Source organism: Corvus moneduloides, chromosome 24, assembly GCF_009650955.1.
Source record: "Corvus moneduloides isolate bCorMon1 chromosome 24, bCorMon1.pri, whole genome shotgun sequence".
NCBI classification, from domain to species: Eukaryota; Metazoa; Chordata; class Aves; order Passeriformes; family Corvidae; genus Corvus; species Corvus moneduloides.
In genome coordinates, this window is record NC_045499.1 from 1,795,146 (window position 1) to 1,820,267 (window position 25,122).

The 25,122-nt window shown below is 51.0% G+C and overlaps 1 protein-coding gene across 1 annotated transcript; it reads right to left on the minus strand.

Annotated features, from left to right (window-relative positions):
• Positions 1-393: 393 nt before the first annotated feature.
• Positions 394-24,838, minus strand: KLHL12 (kelch like family member 12). The gene is made up of 12 exons (XM_032133130.1): positions 24,755-24,838; positions 24,297-24,494; positions 17,212-17,365; positions 16,209-16,426; positions 13,030-13,179; positions 11,199-11,313; positions 8,530-8,636; positions 7,428-7,623; positions 6,585-6,743; positions 5,305-5,403; positions 2,299-2,485; positions 394-1,978 (listed from the first exon to the last, which is right to left on the minus strand). The coding sequence occupies exons 1-12, from the start codon at positions 24,836-24,838 to the stop codon at positions 1,852-1,854; spliced, it is 1,794 nt and encodes a 597-aa protein (XP_031989021.1). The 3' UTR covers positions 394-1,851.
• Between the last annotated feature and the right edge of the window lie 284 nt (positions 24,839-25,122).

Here is a 25,122-nt window from a genome sequence, read left to right on the forward strand (position 1 = left end):
GCCTCGGCAGTGCCAGCACAGAGGGATGATTACCAGTCCTGCTGGTCACACCATGGCTGGTACAAGCCAGGTGTCATTGGCCTTCTCAGCCACCTGGGCACACCTGGGCTCATGTTCAGCCCCTGATGATTCATTATTGCTGTTGACTGTAATCAGAGTCTTTTCCTCCTCTCTGCTGCCATGCTCTTCTCCAACAGACCTTGCAACAAATTCCCTGCTGGTCTCTGTGCCAGAGATCTCACAGCTGGAGCAGCTGTTTTTCACTACTGGGCTGAAGCTGCAGGGCAGAGACACCTGAGGGTGGCTGCCTGGTCCAACACAGGGTTTGTGCAAACCCTTGATACAGCAGTTTGACAAACATCTGGAAGGTAGAGAACAGAAGCTAAACTCCCACTGGCTCAGGAAATATTTTATTCTTTATACTTTCATTAAAAAATAAACATAGGAAACAAAACCACAGAACACTTGTGTGATAGAAACAAACGCAGAAGGTCAGAGCATTGGCTGAAAGTGCATAATTAGGTCATGCTACCATGTCCCTGATCCCACCCTGTCCCCAAGCAAGGAGTCAGCAGGAAGCTCAACGAGCAGCACTACATGGAGCCCAGGCACTGTGGGGCTGAGCTGATGGCAGAGGGGAGCCCGTGCTCCCAGGAACGCAGCGAGGCAGGACATGCTGAGCAGGGAGTGCTCCGTGAGCTGGTGTGAGCCACTGATGGAGCCTCACCTGAGCTCGTGGGGCAGGCCAGGGATAGCAAGTGTCATGGGATGTGGAGTTATGAGACAGGGGAATAAACAGCTGAGAACAAAGGGCAAAACGGAATCCTGGATGTCACTCCGGAACAGCCCTGGAAGCAGAAAAACCCTAGATAAAAGGAAAACCAACACAAAGAACTTGAGTGAAAGGCTGCCTTGGGTCCCCCTGCCAGGTCTGTCTGGGGACAAACCCCAGTGACTCACCAGCAGGACCTTGGTGGGCAGCAGCCACTGTGTCCCTACTCTCCTGGCCTCAGCTCAGGTGACCTCCTCACAGGGTGGGGCACAGGCACGGCCGAAGCACAGCCAAGCTCCAGGTGCCACACATCGTTTGCAGCTGGAGCTGTCAAGCTTTTTGAGGACACACGATGTGATGAACCCTGCTGAGCACCCGATCAAGAGCAGGAACGCTGCAGACGCTTCTGTGGCGGCAACGAGCTCCTCCCCTGCCCTCTGCCCCTGTGGCCTCAGGCTCTGTCTCAGTAGTTGACAGCTTTAACCTGCGACTCCGTTTGTGTGCAGCCCTGCGAGGACCCTGCAGACGCAGTGACAGTGCAGGCCCCCCTCACACACGCTCACCCAACCCGGCTCTGCACCCACGCGCGCTCAAGGAGCGCGTTTGAACATTCAGTATGTACACGATGATTTGAAGCTGGAACATAAGAGCAGCTGGATTCACCCTCACACATCCACATGGCTGAGAGCGACCTGAGGACCCGCGGGGTCCTGCGGTGGCTGAAGAGGTGACCCAGTGGTATGTACATGTCCTTGGGAGGGGTCACCAGGCTGGCTGAGACCAGGCTGGGGCAACTCTGCTCTGCCCACAGACTGAGCCACAGGAACAGCAGAGAGTGCAGCTTCTCCTGACCCATTCACCCCCTTCCTCCAGCTTCCCACAGAGCCCCTGATTTCAAATGACTGCTGAGATCACACAGTTATGCACATGCTCTAGTCACAAGCAGCACAGAAAGCTGCTGTTCTGGTGCCTATTCCCACAGCATCCACAACTCTCAAGAACAGTCACTGCAAATCATTTGGGACTCTTCCTCCAGCTGAGACTTTTTAGAATGTTTTTCTTTGTGAGCTCCCTCCTGATCACTTCTCCCGCAGGACGCAGACTCCCGCGTCGCAGCGCTGCATCCCCAGGGAGGTGACCACTTCCCAGCTGTCAATGATGGGATCGTAGCACTCGATGCTGCTCAGCAGTGAGTTGCCATCGTATCTGCCGGGACAGAAAGTTACAAATGAAGGACGGTGCTGGAGGAAGGGGCTGAGGCATTCAGAGCTCTTCCTGGGAGGCTGGGCAGCTGCAAACAGCAGGAATAGCCCAAATTATAACCCCTGCATCAAGCTGCCATTGCTGTCTGCTGCCTCTCTCCTGCCTGCCTGGGCCCTGGACCTTTGTGCTGCCCGTTTTGGTTGGGCACGCTGACCCTGTGGGTGTCTCCTCTCATAGAGGAGAGGCCCCGTGGAAGGGGCAGCAGCTGTGTCCCCTCAGGTCACTTGTTCAGCACCCAGGGCTGCAGGACCCCGTGGGCTTACCCGGCGATGGCGTAGAGCCGGCCCCGCAGCACCGTGGCCCCCACGTAGCAGCGGGGCGTGGTCATGCTCGTCACCGTGGTCCAGGAGTCCGTGCGGATGTTGTAGGCTTCCACCGAGGAGAGGTGCGCCGTGCCATCGAACCCACCCACCACGTAAATGTGGTCATTGAGCAGAGCCACGCCAGCCCCTGTGGAGAGAAGGTGGCACAGTCACACCCACGAGTGACACCAGCAGCACGGGGCTCGCTGGTACAAGGCTGAACAGGTCAGTTCCTCCCTCTTCACAGGACATTTTTTAAGAGCTGGTAACTGCGGCTTCTGTTGTTGTTGTCTCCAATATGATACATGAAAACGTCACTCCACTAAACACTGCTGACTCTGTGCCATGGGGGGCCCAGGCAGCACAGCAGCACGAGAGGTTTACCTGGGCTGACACCTGACCACAGGTGGGAGAGCAGAGCAGCACCAGGCCCGCTCTGCTGGCAGGCAGCTGGCAGGGACTGTCAGTACAGAGACAAGCTCCTCTGGTGTTTCTGACTCCCTGGTGTCACCCAGCTCCTGGCTGTAGCCTGGAGAGTAGCTGTACACTGCTCCATAACAGAGCTGGAGGAGGGATTTCCCTGACATTACTTCTCTGGAAGACAGGGAAATGAAAACTGGTTTCTACACTGTTGCAGAGGCAGAGGTGGCTGGAGCAGCTGCCTGAACAGCTGTTCTCACAGTGCAGCAGACAATAATATGCTGGTCCAACTGGGAATTTATGAAACCAGCAGCAAATAACCCCCTGCCAGCCTTGGCTCCTCCTTGGCAGCCCCCTCAGGTACAGCACTGGAGGACACTGTGACACTACCATGCACTTGGTGGCCTTGGGGGCTCCTGCACCTGGGGACACAGTCAGCCCTGTCAGGCTGTCACCACCAACATGAACTACTGCACTAATGAATACCCTGAAGGAAACGAGCCAGCTACCCTGCAGTTGTAGGGCATGGATCTGTTTCTTTACAAACAGGGTATGAGACTTTCTGTTCCACTGAATGCATCCTCGCTTTCCCTGTCTGTCCTTGCTGAGAGCACCCGAACAGCTGGGAATGGCCAGGCTGGCCCAGTGGGCTCTCCAGGAGCTTTGGCTGAAGAGACCAAACCAAGGCCTAATCAGGGAAATCAGGTCCAGCAATGCAATATGGCCAAGGTCGCTGAGGGGTAGCCTCCCTCCAGAATCTGTCCTAGGAGGTGGAAAGAAACAAGGAGGAAATGATCTCTGTGAATAACGCCAAGATTACTTTTAGTCCTGGTCTTGGAATTCAAAGACCTGCATGTGGATAAGTCTTCTTTGGAGGCCAAAGAAGTCCTACAGGGCCCAAGGTCACCAGGACAGACTTAACTGACACCAGGATGAAGGCTGCAAGTACCTAAGCTATGACTAGTTAGGGGTGTTAGTACCAGAGTGGCAGCAAAAAACTTGGGCAAAAAAAGGCCCTTGGGCACACCCATGTTTCAGATCTTGGTACTCCAGGTCGCAGTTGCAAGGAAGACACCAGCTGAGCCAGTGCTGGGGTCAGGAGTCTCACCATGTTGCTGCTTGCTTGTGGCACCAAGGAGCTCATGCTGCAGCCAAGGCACTGCTACTAAAGCCCCCAGCTCCTGTGGGGAGCACAGACCTGGGAAATGCCTGTTGTGGAAGGCTTTTCCCTTGAACTCTGCTTTTGGTCTTGTCCAAAGTCAATCTTCTCTGGTGCTCAAAGCAGACTCATCTGACCCTCAAGCTTCCTAGAGATTTGTGGATTGGTCTCACATGGTGCCTCTGACTTGGAAAAACTTGCAGATTTATCCTGTTTTTTTATATGTAGGGTCTTCCTGGATGTGGAAAGTGCCCAACTCCTAAATCAAATCCATTCTTGGCAGACAAACCCACACTTAACAGGAATATCCCTGTCACAGGAATAAATATTTAAAGATTGGGGTTTTGGTGAATGCCACTGCAGGCACAAGAAAGCTGAAATGTTTTTGGAACAGAGCCCAGTTTTATTGAGTACCCAGCACTTGGCCCTAACCAGGAACACTGCACAGGAATCACATGGAGCAGTGCTGCCCAGGCTGACTGTGAGGGGCAGTTATTGAAAGAAGCAGAGAAAAAGTAACTTCAAAAGGGATGTGCAAGAGGGTCTAAGAACGTAACTCTAAGCACTGGGAGCCACACAGGTGTGAAGGCCCTGAGCAACCTGCCCGTGCACACACAGGCAGGGCCAGGGCAGCTCATCAGCATGGCCTGGAGCTCAGGGCAGGAGGCCTGAGGCACACAGCAAGAGCAGGAGATCAACACACCTGGGCACACAAGAGCTACAGGAGCCCCATGGCAACTCGTCTGAGAAATGAAGGAGAGCCTAAACAGAAAGATACTCCAAAAGCAGGATTTAAACTGTGTTCTTGTCCTAGATACAACTGCTCACTTAAAGCTTGGATAGAACTCCAGGCAGAGAGACAAGTGAAGAGTTGGTGGGGGATAATAATGTGTGACTGCACCATTTGTGGAACCCCATTGCAGGGGACACTGCTCTGGCAGTGCTGCTCTCTGTGCTCCTGCTGCCCTGGAGCAGGGCTCAGGTGAAGGAGCAGCCTGGCAGGGCACGCCTGCTGTCACCATGTCCCGTGCAGCTGACAAGCATTGACCCAGTACTATGGTCAGTTTGTGCCTTGTGAGCTCTTTTCCACGCCAAGCACTGTTCCCAGTTTCGGAAGTCACACAGCATTTCCTCTCCCTCCCTGTAACCTAAACCCCCACCACTACATTCCTCTATACACACCTTGGCGTGGGATGGAGACAGCAGACATGTGAAAATTAGTATTTCTCTTGGGAATTCAAGCCAGTGTGCTGTAAAATCATCCCTTCTCAAAGCCAAACCACCCATGGAGGCCAGAGCACCCTCCAGGGCAGCAGAACACACCAGCAGTGACTGCTCCCTCAGTGCAGCAGGAAACACACTGACTTCAAGGCACTGTGGGCTCTTACCTGAGCGCTTGGTGGCCATTGGAGTGACATTTGTCCAGTGTCCAGTGTGGGGGTCATATCTCTCGACAGAATTCAGGATGTTCAGCCCATCGTAGCCTCCTGAAACAAAACACAGGAGCAAACCACGGGGCTGATTTGGGGAGAATGTTTTCTGCGTAGAGAGCAGTAACACGCCTGGTGGGCCCCGAGCACAGCGTGGCACTGCCATCAGCACAGCCCACCCTGGCAGGACGGAGGATCCTGCAGCCAGCCCAGAGCCAGCTCTGCCCCAACACTGCACTGGGCCATGTGGGACAGCATCACTTCCCCAAAGCAGGCCAGCCCCACGGAGCTGCCTCTGAGCACGCTGAGGCCACTGCTGGTGCAGCCCCGCAGATGTGCCGCTCCCAGGTCTGCGCTCAGGTCTGTGATCTCTCAAGAGAATACTAAAAAATCTCTGTGCAGCCCCAGCAAAGGAGCAGTGTGCTGCCATCCATCCTGGGGACAGCATGAGGAAGAGGAATTCGGGAGGGGGAAGTGAAACCCATAAACCAGGTTGGATTATGGCCAGGTTTGAGGCCAGGTTGGGCAGGGCTTGGAGCAACCTGGGCTAGTGGAAGGTGTCCCTGCCCATGGCAGGGGGTGGAATGAGATTAAGGTCCATTCCAACCCAAACCACTCACTCAGTGGTTCTATGAAACAAGTGCCTAAGATCTGTGACTCCCCAGGAACAGGACTGCAACAGATGTGGGTGCAATGCTAGGCCTGCCTTTGCTGGGGCCCAGAAGGTGACCCACAGAACAAGCTTCAGAGTGCTTTGTCCTCTGGAAATATCACTGTACTCACAGCTGGTGCGGTGCTCTGAAACTGAGTGCTACAGGAAGAAGCTGGAGAACAGACAGCTCAGGATACATTTCTGGAGCACTACAGCCACCATTGCTTTGTGTGGTGCCGGTGCACCCTCTATCCCATGGCTACCTGCTTCATCTCTGGGCATTTAGACACTGCCCAGGCCACACAAAGCTTCAGCTGGCACTGCTTATCCTCCACACTTCAGCCATCCCTCAATCGCAGGGTGTGTAAACTGTGTGTAATTTGCAGCGTGCAGCATCTCCTGCAGTGATACGGCAGCTGCACTTCAAGCCACTGTGATGGGAACAGTGAGGTCAGGCAGCACTCACCGACACAGCCGGGAGTGCCCTGGGAGGTTAAACCTCTTCTAACATGGATGTGACACCTGAATGGTCACTTGTGTAAAAGGGCAGGCTTTGCACAACTCCCAGAGGTGCTGAGGTACCCACCGAGGCAGTAGATGACTCCATTGGCGACCACGAGCCCCGCTCCCTCCCGTGCTGTCTGCATGTCTCCCAGCATACTCCACTGGTCAATGTTGGGGTCGTAGCGCTCCATGCTGGTGTGACGGCGGCTTCCATCGAACCCACCCGAAACATAGATCATGTCTGCAATGACAGAGTGGGACCCAGCGAGTCAACCATGCACATGGAGCATGGGGGCCCTCACACACAGAGCAAAGCTACAACATGGACTGCAAACCACAGAAAACAGACCTTGGTACACTGGGAGCCAAGATGAACCCAGGCTCCTCAGCCTGGCTCACAGGCCCAACAGACAAACACAAGTCCCATCTGGCCTTTACATCTGCTTCCTGCTGATGGATGAAAGAGAACATGCACATCCAGCTATTTTTTTCATGCTGCAGTACCACCAAAACACTGCCATGCCCAAACCCAAACCCTTCCCATGACGAGCCTCACGTCAGTACCTCCCCAAAGTCCCCACTCCTTCCCTGCACACGTTCCAGTCTCTCCAGTGCTGGATGGTCACAGCTGTACTTAGTGTCCTGTGCTCAGTGTTGCCCAACACTGTCACCACCCTCAGAGCTTCCCACTCCATAATCTCTCACAGAGCCCCTTTCCCCCAGTTCACAGATATGTGTTGCAGGAATGCAGCGGAGGCAGAGCTCCTCTCAGGATATGTGGGCAAGTTTTCCATTTCTGCATCCCAGTGATGAGAAGGCAGAATCTCAGGCTCCCCTCCTTCCCCAGAGCCAGCCCACTCTTCACATACCAGCTCAGGGCATCTCAGGCCAGAGATGCTCTGCCCTGGCAGTGACCAGGACGTACCTCCAAGGGTTGTGGCTCCCGCCAGCCCTCGCCGCACGTTCATGGGAGCCACGGAGTACCAGATGCCATCCTCATCCGATGTGTAATCCAGGCACTCCACAGAGCTGAGGCGGGAGCGCCCGTCGTAGCCCCCGATGACATAGATGCGGTCATGGAGGGACACCGTGGCCACGTATCGCCGCTTCCGCGTGATGCTCTGAGACAGCGAAGCAACACGAAGGTCAAAGAGAGAAACAACACTGGGCATGGAGACCAACCACTGCTCTTCCACCCTCTGCTGCTGCGCCTTTGGGAAATGGCCCACTGTCCCAGAGCAGGCAGCACAATGGATTTAAAGGACACAGCCTGAGTGACTGTGTCTGCCTCTCCCTGCCATGCTCTCTTCTCAGGACCATGTCTCTCTGCACTCAAGTATTTCGCATTAAATGTATTTATCCTGTGCTGCTGCATCATCTTTGATGCATTTGGTATGTTTTGTTAGCCTCCCACTGGCTCCTGCAGACAGTGGTAATGGGAGAAAGTGGGGACTCTGAATATTTGATGAAGCTTTTAGCCTCCAAGAAAGATCAGAATTTTGGAACATCAGGTGATACTGAGTCTGCCCTGACCAGTGATATTAAAGAGGCAGTTCTCCACCATTTCACACAGATAAAGGTGATTTTAATTTGGGTAGAAATACTCCTCAGTGCAGGAATTCTCTCTTCCCGTAATGCTCCAAAACACTGCAAGCAGTGGGATCATGCAGCAGCCTGAAGACTGCACTGATTACACTGTTCCTATTGACATTCCAATTATCATCACTAACCTTAAAACTTAACACCCCTTCTCTAAGAAACATGATAGTTCTCACTCCCACAACCAAGATGTGGGTCTCTGCAGGCTCAGCTGATCAGGTCTATGACAACAACCCCCTCTCCCTCCGTCACTCTGCAAACTGAAGTGGTTTCAGCATTCACCATGTAAATATCTGAAGAATTTCTCTCAGAAATCCTCAGCAGATTGCACAGGACAGCCCAAGGAGACTGTTATCCAGCTGGTGCTGCAGGATCAGTGTTTGCTCACAGCCTGGTCAGCCCAGTGGTGGTCAGAGCCAGTCCCTTACCGGCAGGAAACTCCACTCCTGGGTCTTGGGGTCGTACTTCTCCACCACATCAATGGGGGACTGCTGGCTGCCAAAGCCGCCGATCACGAGCAGCACTTCGTTAGCTCCTGAGGCACAGAGGGACAGCAAAGCCAAGTCAATCCCTTCACAACCAAAGGGTCACCTCAGGGGAACAACCTGAAGAAACTCTGAGCCTTCCCTGGTGCAAAGCTGCCTCTAAATCCCTATTTTCGTCTTGGCTCTGGGGAAGGGACCTAACCTGGCTCAGGCACTCCCACTCTCTCTGTGCTCAGCAAGGAAGAGAAAGGAGAAACTCTTCAGAGCATGTGGCAGACAACTGACTGAGGCGTTAGGAGCTTGCTGCTGGAGGGCTGTTTCTCCTAACACCAGACAAGCTGCCTCAGACAGGTGCTGAGGTTCGCTCCTTTATATCTCCTTTTGTATCCCTTCCACTGTTTTTCCCAAACCTCTCACCACCCCATAGAATCTGGAGGAGAATCCCTGCTGCCTCCTCACAACACAAGGTCTCCTCTTGGTAGCAAATGACATCCAGACCTGATTTAGGGGACTTTGTTTACCACGTAACTGAGAAACAAGTCAGGCTGTCTAAAGCTTGGAAAATGAATTAAATATTTTCCCAGGAATTGTCTCTTAAATCTTGCGTATTTCATTTCAAAATTGCCTTCCCATTACTTTTTTTTTCTCTGAGATGGTCTCTGAATTTTTATTTCCTCCATGACTGTTAAATAACAGCTGTGACCTGGAGAATTGTAACTTCCCCTGTAATCACTGCCTGGAAGCAGGCTTCTGTCTCAGGTTTAGAACAGCTCAGCATCCCCTGGACTCCTTGGGCCCTTTCTGGAACAGGGAGTTTATCACTAGAATTTAGGACCATCCAGCTTTTCATTGCAGAAGGACTGAACACCAAGCAACAAACATTTAACAAGGCCTTGTCTGCCACAAAGCAGAAAAGCTGCCACCTCAGATGAAAAATAATATAAAAAATAACTGGGAAGGATTCACAAGAGCTCCAACATCTTGGAAAGCCTCCTTTCCAGTAAGATAGCTAAAAGTGCAATCACTTCAGTTCTCACATGCAAAGTTAATACACGACTTGATAACAGTTTAAAAGTGACACATTGCTGATATCAGATGGTGTGGAATCAATTAAAAGAGCTAGGGCTGAATCCAAAGGGTGAACCTCAGCAATAATGTGCAGTTTTAACCCATACAATTAGACAATAAAACAGTTTTTTAATGTCTTTTTTATCAGGTGAAGTATTTCAACTAAGAATAAAATGAAATGTGTTTTTCTAAAATCATAGAATCACAAAATGGTTTGGGTTGGAAGGGACCTTAAAGCTCATCTCATTCCACCCCCTGCCATGTTCAGAGACAGCTTCCACTATCCCAGGTTGCTCCAGGACCTGTCCAGCCTGGGCTTGGACACTTCCAGGGATGGGGCAGCCACAGCTGTTCTGGGCAACCTGTGCCAGGGCCTTCCCACCCTCACAGGGAAGGATTTCTTCCCTAAATTTCCCGTGTGAAACCATTCCCCATTGTCCCATTGCTACAGTTTGTGATGACAAGTCCCTCTCTGGCTTCCTTGTAGGCCCCTTCAGATACTGGAAGGCTGATGCCAATGACAGGCTGAGCTGCACAGAAGTGCAGGTCTTTGAAACTGGCATAGGAATTCCCACAAAATGTGCTGAGGCCTGGACTATGCAGGAGCAGAATAACAACATTCCCTTCAGGCCAGAAGAGTTTGATCAGTGTGTCTCTGACAACCCTAATCTGCCCTCCTCTTTTTGTGGTTAAACTGCTTTCTGTCCCCTGAAATGGGCCATGAGGGGATTTTGGGGTCTCTCTCCACCACACCTGCAGCAGCACTGGAGAACACACAAGGAGGATTCCTTGCAGGGACAGTGGTCCATGCTGGCACTGATGGCAGTGCCCTGGGAGTGCACCAGGATACAGGCACGGCACAGACAGTCTGACAGAAGAAGCCAGTAAAATACTTTTCCTTCTTCTGTAGGTCATTCCTACATTTATGTTGCTCTTGAGTGCTCACAGCCCTAAGACAAGCCTTTTCCGAACAATTCATGACCGTGCTTGGTAGGAGTTACTGAAATAAAGGAAGATATCATCATTGATTTACCTTAACAAGGCTAGGGAGAAAAACAAAAGCACCTCTGAAGGGGAAGAGGGACATCTCCATCTCCCTCCTTGCACATTCCCCCGTTCAATTCGCTGTGGAAACTTGCTGTCACTGTAAGGCAGCTGTCACTCACCTCACAGCTCCATTTTGGACTCTGATACCTGCCTCTTCAGACAGGAAGAAACTCTTCCCACAGTTCTTGGACAGCTGCATGCTGGGACAAATGTATCTGCAGGCACCAGCAACTCAGGAAACTGGTTTTAAGGCCACAGCAGGAGCCTGGGATTAAAAGCAATCAACTGGTCCCCACACTGGCACTAAGCAAACATGCTCTGTAAAAGAGGCACTCTCTCCTTTGCTCCAGTCCCCTCTCTGTCCCACTGGGGACCATGGGATGACAAAAGCTACTGCTGTGAAGAACATCAACACAATTACAAGACACTAGACAAGGTGTCTGACACACCACCTGCCAGTGCCCCGGCCCCTCTGTGTCCTTTCCCCTGCTGCTCACCCAGACGTGCTCGTGTCCTGGGTCCTTGCATCTGGCTCCGGAGCTCGGGCCGAAGGTGGAATTTCTTGGCTTCGTCTACAAGGTCTCTGCACTGCAGGCTGCAGCGTATAAAAGGCTGGGGAGAAACATGAGTCACTGGTACATGCAGTGTATTTTAAGAAACCTCAGAAGAACTGTCCTAAAGCCAACGCTCATCAGCTCAGACAGCATGTAAAGGACTTGTGTGCAGGCTGCAGTGTCCTGGTGGAGACACGGCATGCAGAGAAATGCAAAGGCAACTGAAGACCAGATTGCAGCTGAGAAGATACGGCTCCATTCTCACAGACTGGCACTGAAGGTTCCTTAAGGAAAATGGCTGCATTGGAACACTAAGGAAAAGTCACTTCTACTCCATTTAAGCAAGCAGAAGTATGACTAGGAAGGGGAACTGGCAGTGAAACCACACTTGATTTGCCCCACATAACTCGTCCTGCACCTGCCACTGGAGAAGAGGTGGGGAGCACAACCCAATGAAGCTGTTCAGCTGATCTGTTGCCCTGATCCCTGTGCACGTGGGACATGAGAGTTGTGAAGAGGCAACAGAAGCACTGAAGTGTGAGGGGCACCCAAGGACAGCTTCATCTCCTTGCACAATGCCATTGTAATTCCCTCCCCTAGCCAAGGGCCCAGACCAACCTCCCTTCAGCTCAGTGCTCATTTCCCCTTGGGTGTTTGGTGTACACGCTGCTTCAGTAAGTTCAGATTTACTTTTACAGGTTCCTGGTATCTGTGTCAGGCAGCCACATGGGGCCAACGCTCCACTCTCCACACCACCCCAAGCTGAGGATGTGCCACCAGTGTGTGGCACTGCCAGACTGGACAGGTCACCCTGCACGGTCACTCTGAGAGCCGAGGGCTGTACACGCTCTGTCTCAGGCTGGATTTGGAACAGATCTATTTGTTTTGGTACCAGTCCCTTTTCCATTAGCTTCAATTTCAGTTTGAAGTGGACCATGACAATCTGACTGAACACCCTTTAGCTCTGGCACAGCCTTACACAACAGCCCATTAGGTTGTCCTGATTTACTAACATCCATGATCTATGACATCTGAGATGACTGTTGCTAAACCAGCCTTTTCCTGACGTAGAGAAACGTCTGTCATTCACCAGTCAGCACCTGTCAGGTGGCAAGGGCTAGTAACCCTTGAGTACGTCCTATCACCATCAACCTGAAGGCTGGTTTGACCTTCTCTGGGCCTTCCTTTGAAATCTTGCCTGGGATCAGCATCATTTCCTGTCTGGAATTAAACTTGCACTGAAAAGCTTAATTGTCTCTTTTCATCGTCCCCATTTTGGGTTGCCTCTGCAGCATCTCAGAATACAAAGCAGCAGTGTTAGCCATGGCTCTTGGCTGTGTATTGGTCCTGGGCCCACACAGCTCCTGTCTTTCTCACTCAGAGGTACTTGCTGGCCATCTGGCCCTCAGACACCCTCTGAGGAGCCATGACCTCCCTGAGATCAATGCCAGCAATCTTCAGCCTGGGGAAGGGGACCTGTCAGCGCTTAGGAATGACGGCAGAAAGCACTTGTTGGAGACTGTAACAGATGACAACAGAAAGGTGCAGAGACAGCTGACTAACGGCCCTGGAGAGGGCACCCTGTGGCTGCAGAGTGGGATGCTGCGACTGCTGGCACAGCACACCACTGCTCAGTGTGACGGCGGCACTGCGGCTGAGCAGGGACAGCTCCACAGGGTCACCATCAAACAGGAGCAGCAGAGGAGAGCTTTGAATACGTTCTGTCGGACAGCAGAGCCCAGCCAGGAGCACGCAGCGGCCGCCGGCGCTGTACCTCGGTGTCGATGACGTCAGTGATGTAGCGGGGGGTGAGCAGCGGCATCCGCACGTACTGCAGCAGCTCCGGCAGCGACGCCTCACGCTCCTTCTTCGAGTGCTTCACCCAGTTGATAACCGCCTCGAACACCGGCTCCTCAGAGTCCACCTGCAAAGAGGAGGCACATCCTGATAGGATGACAGGATAACATTGGAGCTATTGCCATGGAGCACACAACGTGCAGGCTGTTGGCACTGCTTCACAGCGAGCAAGGGAGCAGGACACTTAGCTACGAGTCTCTTAGGGAAATCCCCATAAGCACAGTTAAATTCCCTCACTTCTTTTTCCTTACACCTGCATTTGTTTTTTCCCCTGCAGCTGAGATCAACAATGGCAGTCCAAGTCCCAGAGCAGTGAGCGCTACGGTGTGGATCAGAGCCCAGAGCTGGAAGCTCTATCCACTGACCAGTGGGAACTCACAGGACAGCTCCCCCAGTTCTCTGTGGAGCAGGAGCTGTGGTCCTGCAAAATTCAAAGTGCCATCATAGAGGTGATCAGAATCATGTTTCCTTTGCACAGCGAAGTGTCTGGCTTAGGCCTCGGCAGCGCCGTGCCCACGCGCTGCCCCTCGGACAATCCAGCCAGAGCAGGTACATTTAAGGTATCTTTTTATTTCAATCCACCTTTTAAAAACTACAAAGGATTTCAGAGTGGAGAGCCCTGGGGCATGAATGTTACTGTTTATTTCTACTGTTTACTTTATTTTATTACTAATTTATTTCTCCATCTCCGGTCTCCATTTAGGAGTGGCACATGCTGGTGCTTACACCACTTCCAGAGATTACACTGACTAAACCATCCAAATTTGATACTGCTAGAGAACCTCAGGTGCTTTGGACAGCTATGATTACCAAAAGCAAAAGAATTGTAAAAATCTCAATTATATATTACTTAGACTTTGTTTTCTTTTTACACATCTAGCAGATCACCCAACATAAAGGGCAATCAGGTACAAATTTATTACCACAAAGTCGTTAACTGAGACTAAACATGAAGATAAAAGAAGAGCCTGTGATGAAAGGACTGAGCCTTCCCACCAGCCTACGACTGGTCCCCTCTGAAGTCCAGTTTGAAGCTGTCAGGCAGAATGTTTTGAAGCAGGGAGCCCCAGAGGTTAATTATGTTAGGCATTCTTCTAAGCCATTGTTTTATATTTGTTACAGTGTAATTTGGAATGGCCTCTTTCTCTTAGAATTGCAGGGAAAGGACAATTAGAGCTCACAAAAGGAGAGCAGATTACTGTACTGTTTCCAATTTCCCCACCTCCTCTTTAAACGCAATAATCCTGCGTTGATTTATTCCCTCCTGAACGGAATGTCCTCAGATATATTTAACACCTTTATTGTTCATTAACTCATTTATGTTTCCTGATAAATGATGAGTAACATTTAATGCAGGATCACAGTGAGGACCTGTAATTGCACTTCTTGAGCAGCCCAGAGATTTTCTGAGGGTGTTCTGTGAGCACACTCTTGATTCCACACAGCACCTGGCACAGCAGGAGAGAGACCTGCTCCTTATCCCAGACTGGTTTGGGTTAGAAGGGACCTTAAAGCCCATCCCATTCCACCCCCTGCCATGGGCAGGGACACCTTCCACCAGACCAGGTTGCTCCAAGCCCCATCCAACCTGACCTTGGACACTTCCAGGAATGGGGCAGCCACAGCTCCTCTGGGCAACCTGGGCCAGGTCCTCAGCACCCTCACAGGGAAGAATTTCTTCCCAACATCAAATCTAAGTATCTCCTCTTTAAAACTGTTATCCCTTGTCCTATCACTCTCTGCCCATGTAAAAAGTCACTCTTCCTCTTTTTTATAAGGGCCTTTATAAGGTCTCCCTGGAGCCGTCTCTTCTCCAGGTCAATCCCCCCAGCTCTCCCAGCCTGGCCCCAGAGCAGAGGGGCTCCAGCCCTCAGAGCATCTCTGTCACCTCCTCTGGAGCTGCTCTAACAGGTCCGCGTCTTTCTTGTGCTGAGAACCCCTGACCTGGACACAGTGTTCCAGGTGAGATCTCACAAGGACAGAGAAGAGGGGGAGAATTGCCTCCCTTGCCCTACTTGTCACATATTCTTAAGGTACGACAGTGCATGCACAACACACTGCCTGCTGCAAGGTCTGAACCAGCCCTTCCAATCCACAAGGAATGTCGCTTCGCCTGAGCGGATCATCCGAGAAGCTTGGCTGGGTCATTCTGAAGTTCCTCATTATTTCCTGCTCCCAGCCCAGAAGCTGCTCTCAGTATCATCACAACCCACAGGAGGCTCAGCCCCTCACAGCACAAACACCAAACACACTCAGCCTTTTCCACTGTGGATCCCGGCTGGAGCAGGGTCCTTCACCACTGTCTCACACGCTCTTTCTCAAGCAGCCTCATTAACAAGAGGATGTTGCCGTGGCTGAAGACCACTTTCAAGGAATACAGCAACAATTCTCCTCTGGCTACCCCTGTACTGGCTTTTCAGGAATCCTACCAAAGATATCCCATACGTTGGTTTGCTTCCAAGCATTCCTGTTCCCCTGAACTCTGAGTAGTGATTGCTTTCAACTGCAGTGAACATTAGCTCTTGACAAAATCCATGTCAATAAGTAATCAAACTCTCTCCTCATTACCAGGGAATGTTCAACTGGTTCATAGAAAAGGTGGAAAAATGTATTTGACATGTTCCAGTCACATAGCACATCCTCCAGAAACTCACCGTCAGGGAACTACGTCTCCCTGTAATCCCTGCAGAGTCAGGCCACCCCGCACCATCCTGGGGATTCCTTGTGCTGCTGATCAGCAGGCAAACAGAAGTTAAAGCTTGGGGGTATTTCTGAAATGTAGGCATTGAGACAACTTGTCTTCTCCAGGGAAAGGAGGGAATGAAGGGCCAGCAACTTTGCAGAGGGAACTAACTTACTGTGATTAACTTGCAAGAACCACTTGTGTGACAACAAATTCTTAGAGAGAAGCTACATGTTATTGATAAAATTCAGATTACAAACTAGCAAAAAAAATTAATTAGATGCTTCTTGAAAATAAATTTCAAATTCAGAAACTGTGTGAGAAGTCCACCCCAGGAGTATGGACTAATTACTGACTGGTTTCAATGTTTTATTTCAATGCTTTGCACAGTAATGGTACTTTTCAGGTTTTACCTGAATTTCATCACACTTGATGAGCTTTTCAACCTCTTCTTGATTTAAGAGGATAAACTCTTCATGCTGAACCACCTCTGGAAAATGTTTCTGGCTGAAGACCTCTGCAGCTTGCATTAGATCCACACAATTGTGTGTCTCAGCAAAATCCCGAATGCCCAAACAATTTGATGGATCCAGCTGGCTTTCTAGAAACTCACAGCAAGCTTGTTTCACACCTACGGAAAATTGGAGGGGTGAATGAGCACTGCATGCTTACTATCAATCCACTGCTTTGGCAAGGGCTTCAAAAAAGAAGTTCTAAGCAATAATGAAAATCCAATTCAAATAACAAGAAAAAGTACTACAGAAACACACACATGCATGTATTGCTTTGGAGACTGTGAAGACACTTGGAGCAGCCAGGCCACGTGTTTGGGCTGGTTTGAGCTCCGGCTGTTCTATTCCAATCAAAAAATTACATCAATCTGATACTAGGAAGACTCCAATGTGAGTTGTACTCAGCTTCATGGATTATAAACCACTAATGTGTCTGCTAGTGGATACAGTACCAGATTCCTAGGTCTGTGATAACTTTAGGGTAAGTTGTCTGCGATTTGGGATAATTGTCCGGGGTAGCTCCATAGGTGCATGTGCAGTGACAACAACCAGCCTGTTACCGACCCAGACATACTGTGATGGCAGGTCAAATACATCCAGGATTTGCTTATTAGAGTAATATAACTGAGCAGTAACATTTATGTGCTATACAGCTCACAATTCCTCTTGGGAATACTCCTGCAGAAGTACAGTAGCCCAAAGCATGGAACCTGTTTTACCATTTTTTTTGCACCCAAATCCGTTCCTCTACCAATGAGACCACAGCGCATAAGAAAACAGAAGTTTGATATAACTACTTACAAATATAATTCCTCCCCCAATCTCTCTTCCATGCACAGAGGGTCAAACAAATCAAATCTCTAAACAGCAGCAATGGTGCAATTTGTGCTAATCCTTGAATTACCTTTCAGTTGAAGCAGACATGCTGCTGGCAGCAATTCTTGGACGTTTTCTACTGTCACATGCACAGTTTCTGTATATACAAAGTCCAGCAGGATTTCCATGGTGGAGGCCGTCAGGCCCTGGATATCCACACAGGGTTTATCTTTCTCTGAGAGCTGTAAATTAAAAGAGAGACGCAGCTTTATTTTTCATTAATGTGAGCAGAAAGCCCACAACACTCAGCAGGTTTGAAAACAAGATCTGTCAGAGGCTTCAACAGAGATTTGTCCTTTCTATTCTGGCGCTCACTGAAAGGATATGGGGAAGGAGGGAATTTCCCTACAAAATTCACTTACAGGATGAGAAAGAGACAAAAGTTTTTTATGGATCAAAAGGACAGTCACACTGCACAGTAAAAACTGTGAGCTGAGATCTGAGTCAGCAGAGATTACGTCTGTCACCTGTGCAAGACAACTAAACACTCTCCTCCATGCAGTACTCCAAGCTTTACTCCAAGGGAACTCCTCCCTGAGCTGGATGTGTGTGACATGCTGCAGTTCACATGGAGCCCCCACCTAAGTGTTGGCCCAAACTAGGTTCTTTCAGCTGGCGTGAAAGAGGCCAATCCACACCCAGAGTCCAGGTATTTGATTCATTTCAGTTCAGCACAGAGAGGGGGGGCTGGAGGCCAATCCCCAAAGCCAGCACATGACCAGCAAAACTGTTCACTTTATATTCATTTTAGCAAACAAAGGCATTAATGTTCATTGGCTACAAGTTACCTAGCTCTCTCATTAATTAGCCTTCTATCTTCTATTGGTTTATGATTTCCTTGCTTCTTACGCTAATGAGTCCCATGCTCAATCTTTCTCTTCCTCTGGGTCAGGGGACTTCTGCAGTAGGTGGCTGTGAGTCAGTGGTCGCAACGTGCCTCTGCTGGAATTACCTTCTACCCGTTCAGAGCTGATTCAGCACAGCTGCTGAGCTGGCTTTATCAACTTCTTCCTTATTTTGGGAGTTTTGCCAAGTGTCTCTGTGGCCCAGAAATTTGGCATCTCTGTGCCCTCTATCAGTAGGACATCCTTCTGCCCGAGCTTTGGTAACTTCCCCATGGCATGTCAAGCCCTAAACCTGAACAAGTCAATTCTACTGACAAGTAATTTTCCTTTCCAACACCTGGACATTTTCACCACTCCACTCTAAAACCAATCCAAAGAAAAAGCTTTCTCAACTCATCAATTTCCTGATTCAATTCTTCAAGCTTATGGTGAACTTCATTCCTAAAATGAAATGAAGTTAAAAGACAGTTTGTGCAGTGATGGCACATACACAATCCAGACTTTGTCCCCTAACTATTTTATCACCTCTGTGATTAATTTTGGAATAATTATTTTTTCCAAGGAACATTATCCTCCTAACGGTCAATCTTTGGGAACAGCAAATTCTGTGAATCCATCAAATTTGCACAAACAGATTATATTTCACAAAGCATCAGCTTCGTGGTTCAGTGCCCCCAGCACAGAGCTGCTGGCAGAGCATCCGATGATTCCTGACCAATGCACTGGCTGGTGGATTCACTAATCACACCCTGCACATTGCTGCCAGCTCAGCAGCATGGCTGCACCTCAGGAGATAACGATCTCCCTGTGGCACGCTGCAAAACCAGCCCCTGACTTCTGGAGCAGTCAGCACCAGTGCAAGCACAACGCAGACGAAAGCCCGTGGCTTCTCTTGCCAAGAATGGGCCCCAAGTTGGTACAGCCAGTTGGGCAGAGGCTCAGGGAGCAGAAAGCATGGCCAAAGCACCATCACTGAGCTTGGAATCTGCCACAGCTGGGGAAAATGGAGGTGATATAGGAGTAGAGAAAATATGAGCAGTGGAAGCTGCTCCTGCAGAGGCACTCCACGACACGGCAGAGATGTCTGCCAGGACTGAGCCATGTCTATGATGCAGAGATACACTTGCAGTAGAGAAGCACAGGAGGTAATAGTGAACCTCGAAGGAATTTGAAGGAAGAGGCCTTTCAAATCTGTTGACTCAGTGAACAACCTTTATGGCTTCCAAAGTCGGGAAGGAACAGCAAATTACCTTGTGTGACCTGCTGTGTGACAGGCCAGGCATTGCATTCAGAAGCTAAAACCAGTTCCTGCCTTGGGCCAGACAAAACATTCCTGAAACAAGACTAAGCTGTTTGTACCACAAACAAAGGACACAGATGTCACCAAAGGTCAGAACTGATCAGACAAGACTTTCAGATGATTCCAGTAAGCAAATGGAGACATAGACCATACATATTTAGGATCAAAGACGTTACAAACTTCTGTTGACCTCCTGGCAGCTGTAAACATCAGTTCTTCACACATCAGCCTGGAGCTGGTAAAGAAGCTCCTGATGCACAATCAATATTCAATCATCAGCCATGCACATACTCTATACTGCTGACCATAACACAAACCATGGGGACAACATTAATACCACAGAGATGATTAATTCCTGCTTCCCTTGTATTTCTGCTACACTCCACTACTTGCTTGTTATTTTGCTCAGTTTACTCACATGCTAAGGATGCCAGGAAGGAAGGATGCCAGGAAGGATGGAAGGATAGAAGGATGGAAGGATGGAAGGAAGGAAGGATGGAAGGAAGGAAGTATTTCACATAACTTCACCTACATATGTGATGCAGAATTGGAATCCTAACATCATACCTTAAAGAAGGATCTCAGTGTGGAGACAACTTGATTCTGAACACAGAATCATGGAATGGTCTTGGTTGGAAGGGACCTTCCATGGACCCTCTCTGTCAGTTCAAAGCCATTCCCCTTTCTCCTGTTAACTCCAGTGAAAAGTCTCTCTCCATCTTTCTTGTTGGTTCCCTTCACGTACTGAAAGGCCACAATTAGGTCACCCCAGAGCTTTCTCCAGACTCAACAATCCCAATTCTCTCAGCCTTTCAGACTCATGAGGACTCTGAGCTGAGCTCCAGCCTGTGTGTGTAGCATTGGAGAACTGCCTGCAGTGCTCAGTGCTGGGCTGTTGAGACACAGACAGTCCCTCGTTCATCCATACTGGCATGTATTTGGACTCAGAATGCAAAATGATGATCATACAATGCTAACCAACACAAAGGGCAGGAAGCTTTCCTCTCCAAGGTGTTCAGTGTTTCCTTTTGTGGTTGTTCAGTGGCACCAGACACAGCTCTCCATCTCTGCTGTCAGAATTTCAGATCGGTTTCCCACTTTGTTGTTTAGTATCAGAGCTCTGCTCACTCTCCCTGAAGGGAGTGTAGTAGCCAGGGATTGATACTCCCTCACACAAGCACATTTCTAACGTCATAAATAGTCTGCAGCAGTAGAAATCCCAAAATCAACTGCAGCATCCAGGAAAACAACTGAAGAGAGTCACTTTGAGGCCTCAGGAGTTTTACCTCAAGATGCCCAAGCTGCTGAAAGCCTTAAGGCAGGGGCTGCAGGTTACAGCTCTTTTGTGAAACACACTGTTGCTTCTTCCATTCCATCCATCAATCATTGTGCTGGGTTTGGCTGGGGCAGAGTTAATTTCCTTCCCAGTGGCTGGCATGGGGCTGTGTTTTGGATTTGTGCTGAATGTAGGGACAATAATGGACATGTTTTTGTTATTGCTGAGCAGTGGTCACACAGAGCCAAGGCCTTTTCTGCTTTTCATATTGCCAGGCTGGCGAGGGGGCTGGGGGTGCACGGGAAGTTGGGAGGAGACACAGCTGGGACAGATGACCCAAAGTGATCAAAGGCATATTTCAGACTGTATGACACCATGTTCAGTATATAAAGTGGAGGGCAGAAGAAAGAAGGGGGAGGGATGTTTGGAGTGATGGTGTTTGTCTTCCCAAGTCACTGTCACGGAACCCTGCTTTCCAGGGGATGGCTGAACACCTGCCTGCCCATGGGAAACAGGGAGTGAATTCCTGGGTTTGCTTTGTTTGCTTTCCATATTAAACTGTCTTTGTCCCAACCCACAAATTTTCCGGCTTTTACCCTTCTGGCTCCCTCCCTGATCCTGCTGGTGGGGGAGCAAGCACGGGGCTGTGAGGGGCTTGGCTGCTGCCTGGGGCTAAACCATGACAATCATGCAACTCACCCTGCAGGAGAATGGGTCTAAAATTTTGCAACCCCTTTCTTACCCAAGGCTACTTCTTGTTTTTGTCTTTACTAATGCAGACACACAAAAGTACACTGGAATAAACCCCAATTTCTTCTCACAGGGGAAGAGAAATGCTGGCACGACAGTGCTAATGTGTGGCTCACTGTACTCTGGAGGGCAATCACAGCACAGTGAAGTTGACAAGTTGACCATGTAAGCACCTGGAAACACCAGCTGCTTTCAGAATATTTCTCCATGCTGGGGGGAAAAGAACCCTTCAGTTTCTAGAACACAGCCTCCAAGAGAAGACAGAATAGTTTCTTTCTGAGGTGGAGCCAATGATCAGCTCTTAAAAGATCCTAACTTATGTTAACTTGGCCAAACAGAGAAAAATATCAGTGCACAACCGAGATCCAAGGGAGATAAAACTGCTCTGCAATTTTCACTACAAGGAACAACCCTGTAGGTAAAACTGATGGTCTTTCAGTTCTCCCACACTGCTCAGCACAGGGGCAAAGGAAAGTGTTGTAAAAAGCCTGGGGTTCATCAGGTGATCAGTGGCTTCTCCTCATTCTGTAAAATGGGAACAGAAAATGGGAAGAAATTAATACTAAGCCAGACTGAGAACTTTTTAAAATGTTAAAGTCAGAAGTAAGAGAAGGAAGGAAACTTGAGACACAGAGAGGCAAAGGCAGTTCTTTATGACAACAGTATCTGCTGACAGTCTCAGTGTTGTACTGGCCATGCACAGATGTGACACCAAGAATACTGTGACATAACCCCAGGATAGAAGACCAGGAATGCCATGGGCTAACCCCAGGATCAGATCTGAACAAAGCCTTGTGCAGCCGGGTCTGGCACATTAGAGCAGCCAAGCAGCCCCCAGACTTGCCGGAGGCAAGCGATGGAGTGTGGAGGAAGCCCTGGCAGGGCCTGTCAGTCCATGACACCACATACACAATGAGCTCCCTGGAGTCCCAGCCTGGCCAAACCCTGCACCCACAAGAGCCTGGAGAGTGTCCAAGCACTGTCCCATCACAGGCCCCGACACACTTGTCGCTGACACACACAGGAAGCAGGTCCACTCTGAGGCTTACCGAGCTGCCCCTTCCTGGAAGGAAGTTCTCCCACAAACACTCCGTAATTGTGTGCCCCTTGGCAGGTTGGTCACTTAGGGTTTCCATAACAAAGGAACAAGTTTGGAAGAAAGACTAAGCAAAAGAAGCAAACCCCTTAAAGCAGAGGCAGTGTGGGAGTGCGAGAGAGCAAGCAATTCTGCCCACTGGGCACAGGCGTTCTCCCAGGGAGAATTTAATTTCCTAGGAAGACTTACATATCTGAATGAAGGTCACTATGATGTTACAGTTAACATGAGTGTAATGAAGCAAGAGACACCTCAGCTCAGACTCAAAGCACACCAACCCCCAGCCTTTGTTAGCAGCCACAAAGAACGTTCTGGAGCACACGGAATGACTGGATCTCTGCACAAAGTCCAGAAGTCAAAAGCACCGACAGGAACGTGGAGGCAAACCCAGAGAAGCAGAGACACTCTGCTGTACTGGTGAGCACCTGGAGCTACTGGAGAACAGAAAACTTCAGCCTCCAGGGACTATCTGCTTTGTGCATTTTCTTCATTTAATTACATTTCCTTCATGCAGAGAAAGAGCATAAACCTGATGAATTTACAAATTTCATGAAGATATGGAAAAAAAAAATATATTGGTCTGTGGTCAGGCCACACATTCCTCATTTTGGTTTCTTTGCACAGGACTGTAAAAACGGAGACACCTGCTGCCCCGACAGCACTGAGCGCAGTGGGCACACAGAGAGCTCTGCCACAGCCTTCATGCCTCGGTAAAACAAAGAACAAAATCATTCTCTGCTGCAATGACTCTTGGGCTAGCAGGGAGGGCTTTAGGACCTGTGAGCTACTTAATAATGTTTCTCCCTGCTAATGGGGAAGGCGGTAGGATAAGGAAAGCATCTTCTGTAAGAAAAAGCTGCAAAGATTGACTCAAACTTATAAAAGACAAAGCCAGGCAAAGCATCTGACGTTTAACAGCGAGTGCCAGTTCTAGCTCAAACAGTGCCTGTCAGTGACTCAGGGAAACAGCACATAGGTACTGCAAGTCTCACAGTCAGGGTTGAGCGCCAAGGTGCTCTCAGGTGAGATGTGCTGAGTGCAGCACCTGGGGCTCAGAGTCACCCCAGCCCCAGTGACACCCCCATGGCAGGAGATCAGCACAACCCAGCACACACCAGCTCTCAGCCAATGCCAAGAGGAGCCCGGAGCACGCATCAGACACCCTCCATTGCACAGAAAGGGCTGCCCAGACTCCCCAGCTCGGCACCAGGGCAGGAAAGATGCCCAGAACCACAGAAATCACAAATCACCGCTAGAAAAATAAGTAAATGCATCAGAACTCTCCGGTTTGGCAGCTCAGCCCGGCAGCTCACTGGGCACAGGGTGGTCGCAGCAGACCATGAATCAAGATCACAGTCCCTGCCACAACCTCTAACTCCCCACCAGGTCATGATAAAGGGCTCTGGGGCCACCATAAGAAGGCACAGAATCACCTCGAACTGCTCCAGGGCCAGCAGGACAGAATCCAGAGGGCTCCAGGGCCAGCATGGGGGGATTCAGAGAGATCCAGGGCCACCACGGGGGGACCTGGAGCCCATAGGGAAACCGAGGGCCACCGTGGGGAAATCCAGAGACACCAAGGGCCACCACAGAGAAATCCACGGCCACCACGGGGGGTTCCTGAGGAACCCAGAGCCACCATGAAAGGATCAAGAACCACAACGGGGGCATCCTGAGCAACCACGGGGAGTATCCAGCGGACTCCAGGATCACCACAAGGGGATCCTGGGCCCTCACGGGGGGATCCTGGCCCAGCTGCTGAGCAGCTCAACAGAGAGCAGCCCAGGCACTGGGCGCCCCTGCCTCCTCCACCCACGGAGCACCCAGGGCCGGCGGCAGCACCGACCTCGCTGGTGAACATGGCGCAGAAGTAGTCGCTGCAGGCGGCCAGGACGATGCGGTGGGCCGGGAAGTCCTTGTGTTCCACGCGGAGGGTGACGTCGCAGAGCGTGTTGCTCTTACGCAGGGCGTTCATGGCGTTGAGGATGGACTTGGCGTGGGAGTTGGTCATGATGTCCTTGGGGGGGGCCATGGCGCGCGGCACCTGCGGGCACAGCCAGCACGGCCACATGGCACGGCGCCCGCCGCCGACAGGGGGCGCTGCCGCCGCGCCGCCCCGCCCGCCCGCCCTCAGCGCCCGCCCCGCCCGGCGCCCCCGCCCACCGCGACCCCGCGGCGCGGCCGCCCCGGCGACACCCGCCCGGGGCAGGCCGGGGCCGCCCCGCCCGGCCCCGTCCGGCCCCGCCCGACCCGACCCGGCCCGGAGCTGCCCTGCCCGGCCCGGCCCGGCCCGGCCGCACTCACCGCCGCGGGGAGAGGTCCCGGCCCGCACACCTCGCCTCCCCCCGCCCTTCCCTCTCCCCGCGCCGCGCGCTCTGATTCCGTCATCGCGCCGCGCCGCGCGCAGAGCGCCCCGCCCCTGGGTGCCGGGCGGTTGCCGAGCAACGAGCCCGGGGCGGGCCCCACAGCGCCCCCCAGCGGCTCCCGTGGGATAAGGGACCCTGAGGGGCGGGGGAAGGGTCTGGAGCCCCAGGAGCGGCTGAGGGAGCTGGGAAAGGGGCTCAGCCTGGAGCAAAGGGGGATCAGGGGGGACCTTGTGGCTCTGCACAAGTCCCTGACAGGAGGGGGCAGCCGGGGGGTGTGGGTCGGGCTCTGCTCCGGGGGACGGGACG